The sequence below is a fragment of the Triticum dicoccoides genome, chromosome 1A, assembly GCF_002162155.2.
Source record: "Triticum dicoccoides isolate Atlit2015 ecotype Zavitan chromosome 1A, WEW_v2.0, whole genome shotgun sequence".
NCBI lineage: Eukaryota > Viridiplantae > Streptophyta > Magnoliopsida > Poales > Poaceae > Triticum > Triticum dicoccoides.
Window position 1 is genome coordinate 608,282,525 of NC_041380.1, and position 7,030 is coordinate 608,289,554.

A 7,030-nucleotide genomic window follows, 5' to 3' on the forward strand; every position below is an offset into this window, starting at 1 on the left:
AGAAGGATGGTGGGAACACCAGCTCGAAACTGACAAGACATTGCGCCACATCACTCCTTAGCCTTGGTACGATTTCTGGATCGATCACCTTCTGAGAGATTGCATTGAGGAATGCACATAGCTTCACAATGGCTAATCGGACATTTTCCGGTAGAAGCCCCCTCAATGCAACCGGAAGCAGTTGCATCATAATCACGTGGCAGTCATGAGACTTTAGGTTCTGAAACTTTTTCTCTGGCATATTTATTATTCCCTTTATATTCGACGAGAAGCCAGTCGTGACCTTCATACTGAGCAGGCATTCAAAGAAGATTTCTTTCTCTTCTTTCGTAAGAGCGTAGCTGGCAGGACCTTTATACTGCTTCGGAGGCATGCCGTCTTTTTCGTGCAAACGTTGCAGGTCCTCCCGTGCCTCAGGTGTATCTTTTGTCTTCCCATACACGCCCAAGAAGCCTAGCAGGTTAACGCAAAGGTTCTTCGTCACGTGCATCACGTCGATTGAGGAGCGGACCTCTAGGTCTTTCTAGTAGGGTAGGTCCCAAAATATAGATTTCTTCTTCCACATGGGTGCGTGTCCCTCAGCGTCATTCGGAACAGCTAGTCCACCGGTACCCTTTCCAAAGATTACGTAGTGTGAATCATTGACCATAGCAAGCACGTGATCACCGGTGCGCATGGCGGGCTTCTTCCGGTGATCTGCCTCGCCTTTGAAATGCTTGCCTTTCTTTCGACATTGATGGTTGGTCGGAAGAAATCGACGATGGCCCAGGTACACATTCTTCCTGCATTTGTCCAGGTATATACTTTCAGTGTCATCTAAACAGTGTGTTCATGCGTGGTATCCTTTGTTTGTCTGTCCTGAAAGGTTACTGAGAGCGGGCCAATCGTTGATGGTCACGAACAGCAACGCCTTAAGGTTAAATTCCTCCTGTCTGTGCTCATCCCACGTACGTACACCATTTTCATTCCACAGCTGTAAAAGTTCTTCAACTAATGGCCTTAGGTACACATCAATTTCGTTGCCGGGTTGCTTAGGGCCTTGGATGAGAACTGGCATCATAATGAACTTCCGCTTCATGCACATCCAAGGAGGAAGGTTATACATACATAGAGTCACGGGCCAGGTGCTGTGATTGCTGCTCTGCTCCCCGAAAGGATTAATGCCATCCGCGCTTAAAGCAAACCATACATTCCTTGGGTCCTTTGCAAACTCATCCCAGTACTTTCTCTCGATTTTTCTCCACTGCGACCCGTCAGCGGGTGCTCTCAACTTCCCATCTTTCTTTCGGTTCTCACTGTGCCATCGCATCAACTTGGCATGCTCTTCGTTTTTGAACAGACGTTTCAACCGTGGTATTATAGGAGCATACCACATCACCTTCGCAGGAACCCTCTTCCTGGGGGGGTCGCCGTCAGCATCACCAGGGTCATCTCGTCTGATCTTATACCGCAATGCACCGCATACCGGGCATGCGTTCAGATCCTTGTATGCACCGCGGTAGAGGATGCAGTCATTAGGGCATGCATGTATCTTCTCCACCTCCAATCCTAGAGGGCATACGACCTTCTTTGCTGCGTATGTACTGTCGGACAATTCGTTATCCTTTGGAAGCTTCTTCTTCAATATTTTCAGTAGCTTCTCAAATCCTTTATCAGCCATAGCATTCTCTGCCTTCCACTGCAGCAATTTCAGTACGGTACTGAGCTTTGTATTGTCATCTTCGCAATTGGGGTATAACCCTTTTTTGTGATCCTCTAACATGCGATCGAACTTCAGCTTCTCCTTTTGACTTTCGCATTGCGTCCTTGCATCGACAATGACCCGGCGGAGATCATCATCATCGGGCACATCGTCTGGTTCCTCTTGATCTTCAGCAGCTTCACCCGTTGCAGCATCATTGGGCACATCGTCTGGTTCCTCTTGATCTTCACCAGCTCCCCCCGTTGCAGCATCACCGTATTCAGGGGGCACATAGTTGTCATCGTAGTCTTCTTCTTCGCCGTCTTCCATCATAACCCCTATTTTTCCGTGCCTCGTTCAAACATTATAGTGTGGCATGAAACCCTTGTAAAGCAGGTGGGAGTGAAGGATTTTCCGGTTAGAGTAAGACCTCGTGTTCCCACATTCAGTGCATGGACAACACATAAAACCATTCTGCTTGTTTGCCTCAGCCGCATCGAGAAACTCATGCACGCCCTTAATGTACTCGCGGGTGTGTCTGTCACCGTACATCCATTGCCAGTTCATCTGCGTGCATTATATATAATTAAGTGTCCAAATTAATAGAAGTTCATCATCACATTAAAACCAAAGTGCATACATAGTTCTCATCTAACAACATATAGCTCTCCAGAGCATCTAATTAATTAAACCATACACTGAAACTATGTAAAACATTTCAATGCGAAAACAAATGCGATCATAATCGCAACCAAGGTAACAATTGATCCAACGGCATAATGATACCAAGCCTCGGTATGAATGGCATATTTTCTAATCTTTCTAATCTTCAAGCGCATTGCATCCATCTTGATCTTGTGATCATCGACGACATCCGCAACATGCAACTCCAATATCATCTTCTCCTCCTCAATTTTTTTTATTTTTTCCTTCAACAAATTGTTTTCTTCTTCAACTAAATTTAACCTCTCGACAATAGGGTCGGTTGGCATTTCCGATTCACATACATCCTAGATAAATAAAATCTATGTCACGTTGGTCGGCATAATTTTCATAAACAATAAATGAACCAATAGTTATAAAGATAATATACATACCACATCCGAATCATAGACAGGACGAGGGCCGACGGGGGCGGATACCAAAACCATCGCACTATATAAGATGCAATAATAAATGTAAGAAAATGATACAAGTATCTATCTAAACATACAAGTAAGAATATTTTTCCTTTCAGAAAGAAGATAAGAACAAGAGGCTCACCACGGTGGTGTCGGTGATGAGATCGGCGCGGGTGACCGACGGCGGTGAAGACGGGGACGGGGCGTGACAGACCGCTAAATCTAGACAAATCTCGAGGAAAATGGAGATTGGAGGTCGAGCTTCGAGAGGAGAAAGCTTAAGTAGTGTGGCTCGGGCATTCCATCGAACACCTCATGTGCATAGGAGGTGCGCTAGAGCACCACAAAGCCCTCTCCCCCTCGGCCAGAGAAAAACAGAGCACTGGGGTGCTCTGCTTGCGAGCGAGGGGTATATATAGGCACCTCATTGGTCCCGGTTGATGACATGAGCCGGGACTAAAGGGGAGCCTTTGGTCCCGGTTCAAGCCACGAATCGGGACCAATGGTGGTGGGCCAGGAGCGAGGCCCATTGGTCCCGGTTAATCCCACCAATCGGGACCAAAAGGTCTAAATGAACCGGGACCAATGGCCCACGTGGCCCGGTCGGCCCCCTGGGCTCATGAACCGGGACCAATGCCCACATTGATCCCGGTTCTGGACTGAACCGGGGCTAATGGGCTGACCCGGCCTGGACCAAAGCCCTGTTTTCTACTAGTGCACGTGCATACTTACATTGGCTCTGTACCACATACAGTAGTTGATTTCCAATATTACATCCACTGGAGCACAAGGAGTTGTTTTACGGTGGCATGCTCTAGCTACCAAGGTAGAAATACAAGCTAGGAGCTGCATGTCTTGTTGAACTGGCTTGCCTTTGTTTCGTCAAACCGTTGGTCAAAATGTTTGCGTGAGTCAATATGAGTTGTGCGCATCTCATTATGCACGGGCTAGCTGAGTGTGAATTCTTTATGGTTACATACATGGCCTCGATGATACGTCAAAAGTCAATAAAACCTGTGGGTTTTTTTTAGGGACAATAAAACCTATGTTTATCAGAAGAAGAAATATGATACTCCTACCTTGGTACATCAAAAACAATTCATCCTACGTGACAAAAATTGAAGAAGAAAAATGACAGGCGGCGTCAAATCATATATGTGGCCGCCCTTGCGTATGTATGATCCGGCGGTCCGATGAAGAAGAAGGGCACTTTCTTTTTCTTTTTTTGAAGGGAAGAAAAGACAAGTGGCATGACATGCACTGGGGGATGAGCGGGACCCACCAGGTAGAGGAGGAAGTCAGTGATGATATAAGCAACCCACGTCGGCACAGAGAGAACAAGACAAGCAACCAAACCGAACCTCTCTCTCTCTCTCTCTCGTCTTCTTCTCTCGTCGTCGTCGTCGGCCTCATTCCTTCCTCCTTCATTCGGTTCCACTCCCACCTCTCCTGGGTAGTCTACTACTTGTCCATTTCCATGGCGCGGTCAACCCCGCAGCACTGACCTGGACCGTTCCACCAATCGTGCGTGGCCATGCCAAAGATCATGCTGCTCCTGCTGCTGGTCTGCTGGACACAGGCGCAGCCGGCGGCGGAGGAGACTCCGCCTGGGGCGGGCGTGAAGGTGTCGTTCCGGCCGAGCGTGGCCATCGTGGTGGGCATCTTCACCATGATCTTCTCCCTCACCTTCCTCCTCCTCATGTACGCCAAGTTCTGCCACCCCGCCAACACGCCCCTCCTCCCCGCCACCACCACCGCCAGCCCCTCCCGCGCGCCCGCCCCCGACGCCTTGATCGAGTCGGAGGCCAGCGCCGGCGTGGGCAAGGCGGTCATCGAGTCGCTGCCCTTCTTCCGGTTCGCGGCGCTGCGCGGGGCGCGGCAGGGTCTGGAGTGCGCCGTGTGCCTGGCCCGCTTCGACGACGCCGACCTGCTCCGCCTGCTCCCCCGCTGCCGCCACGCCTTCCACCTCGACTGCGTCGATCGCTGGCTGCACTCCAGCGCCAGCTGCCCGCTCTGCCGCGCCCGCGTGCACCCCGACGACGCCGACCTCGGACTCAAGTACGCCGCAGCCAGCGCGCGCTTTGTCTTCGGCGCAGGCGACGACGCAGCCGCCGTCGCTGCCGGCCCTGACCTCCTCGCCGGCATCTTCGTCGAGCGCGTGCCGTCGGCGCGCTTCGGCGGCATAGGAGACGCTGGCGCCGGTGATGATGCTGGTGCTCCCGATGATTCGTGTAAGCTGGACCGGCACCGGCACCGCATCGTGGTGTCGGACAGCGTGTTCAAGAGCCGGTGGAGCGACCTCAACTCGGCGGACCTCATCGCGCTGGACACCGAGATGCTGCGCTCCGTCTCCAGCGGGCGCTTCCCCTACCCGTATCCCGACGACGACATTATCTTGGTGGGAGAGGAGCAGGAGCACGACCGAGACGATCACGACGGCGCCCGCATGTCCATTGAGATTCAGAAGAAGCGGCTGCTGGAGGTGGAGAGCGGGAGCGGCAGCAAGGGGTTGGGACTGGGAGGGTGCGGCGGGTCGGAGGCGGCGGCGTCGAGGCTGGTGTCGTCGGGCGTGCGGTCCATGTCGGAGATCGTGCGGCTGCCTCGGGTGGCGGTAAGGGCGACGGAGGAGGAGGAGAGGGCGCGGCAGCGGTGGGTGCCCATCGCGCGGCGGACGGCGCGGTGGTTCGCCGCGAGGAGCAGGGAGGAGGACCGCCTCCGTGTGTAATGTAATGTGAAGAAATTAAAAGATTAAATCAATCAATCAATCAATCAATGAGTGAGTCAAAGATTAAATCAACCCAATCCAGTGCTCAAGCTAGGCAAGCAGATGACAAAAACGGTGATCTCATCTTGCACCTCAACCTCAAGCCATGTATTGACTACTTGTATGTATGTATGTATGTACAATACAATTGTGCATATATAGGCTAGCAAGAAGCACACATGCATGGAATTGCTAGTTACTACTCCAGTTATTATACTGAAATGCCACAAAACTTTAGTAGATAGAGAGAGAGAGAGAGAGAGAGAGAGAGATTCAAGCTTGATCGCACGGCCAACGGCCAGGAGGAGGAAGGAGGATGGTCGTCTCTTCTTGTGTGTGTAAAGAAATGAAAATAAAGATGGTAGAAGCTATGACCGGCTCTATCAATCAAGAAAGATTGATCACAGTGCACATCAAGCGTAGCATCCAAAAGTCTTCTCCGGGTTGGGTTGGGTTGGTTGTAAAATCCTATTTCTCCTGGCCAATGACAAGTCTTCCCATGCATTTTGCCGTCAAAAATAAAGAAATTTGAGTTGAACATGACGATTCAATCTCTAATCAGTATTTACTAGTGTGTGCACCAAAATCATGTCATGTGAGAAACCAATTGAAAAAATGATGCAATAATTGGTAGCCAGGTCTAACTGCTGCTGCTACTACATGTTACTACATACATGCATGAATGTATGTATGGGAAATATTATTTGGATGCAGCTCTCAGTCTCACCACTGAGCCATGACTATGAGAATTAGTATATTAGACCGGCCAACATGTGAGTCTGGCTACCTGGCAGGCATGTGGTTGGCTGCTGCTGCTAGAGTTAGCATGTATGTATGTATGTATGTATGTATGTACAAACAGCAAGATTACAAATAGTTAATCAACTTATAGTTATTCAAACAAACAAAGAAAATAGGAGTAATCAAGTTGCTCAACCACCGCGGCAGTTGGAGCTTGATCAATGGCTGGCTGGAGCTGGAGCTGGACATGAATAATGCACCAGATATTATCCGTTTGTACTTGAATTGAATTGCATAATGGTGATGAGCTCAACCAAACCAAACCAAACCAAAGCAAACCAATGTGGATGTGGTTGTATGTATCTATGTATGTATGTACTATCTAGATACAAGCAAGCAAGCAAGCAATCAAGAAAGAAAGAAAGTCACTAGGTTCAAGGAAACAGAATAATAATAAATCTAAAAAGTCACTAGCTAACAACTGCTCTCTTCTACTCTCTCTTATATTTGTGTGTAAAACAAATAAATAGTCCCAAGCAGCTGTCAGTCTGTCAGTCAGTCGTTGACGTATGCCTATTTGTAATTAATTATTAATTAGTGCAATAAACAAAACAAAACAAACACAAGGGCATACATACCAAGTTTCAGTTTGTCATCTAATGCTACCTTCGTACAATAATGATATAATATTGCACAAGAAAGAAGAAGGACGAGTCAAACTCA

The 7,030-nt window shown here is 49.1% G+C and overlaps 1 protein-coding gene across 1 annotated transcript; it reads left to right on the forward strand.

Annotated features, from left to right (window-relative positions):
- The first annotated feature begins 4,164 nt into the window (after positions 1-4,164).
- Positions 4,165-5,742, forward strand: LOC119295447 (putative RING-H2 finger protein ATL12). Its single transcript, XM_037573867.1, has one exon. It carries the CDS (start codon positions 4,337-4,339, stop codon positions 5,525-5,527), a length of 1,191 nt encoding a protein of 396 aa, XP_037429764.1. The 5' UTR covers positions 4,165-4,336; the 3' UTR covers positions 5,528-5,742.
- The last annotated feature ends 1,288 nt before the right edge of the window (positions 5,743-7,030 follow it).

Excerpts from the sequence above, each read along its gene's own strand:
- LOC119295447 (XM_037573867.1), top strand. The coding sequence starts at position 4,337 with ATGCCAAAGATCATGCTGCTCCTGCTGCTGGTCTGCTGGACACAGGCG.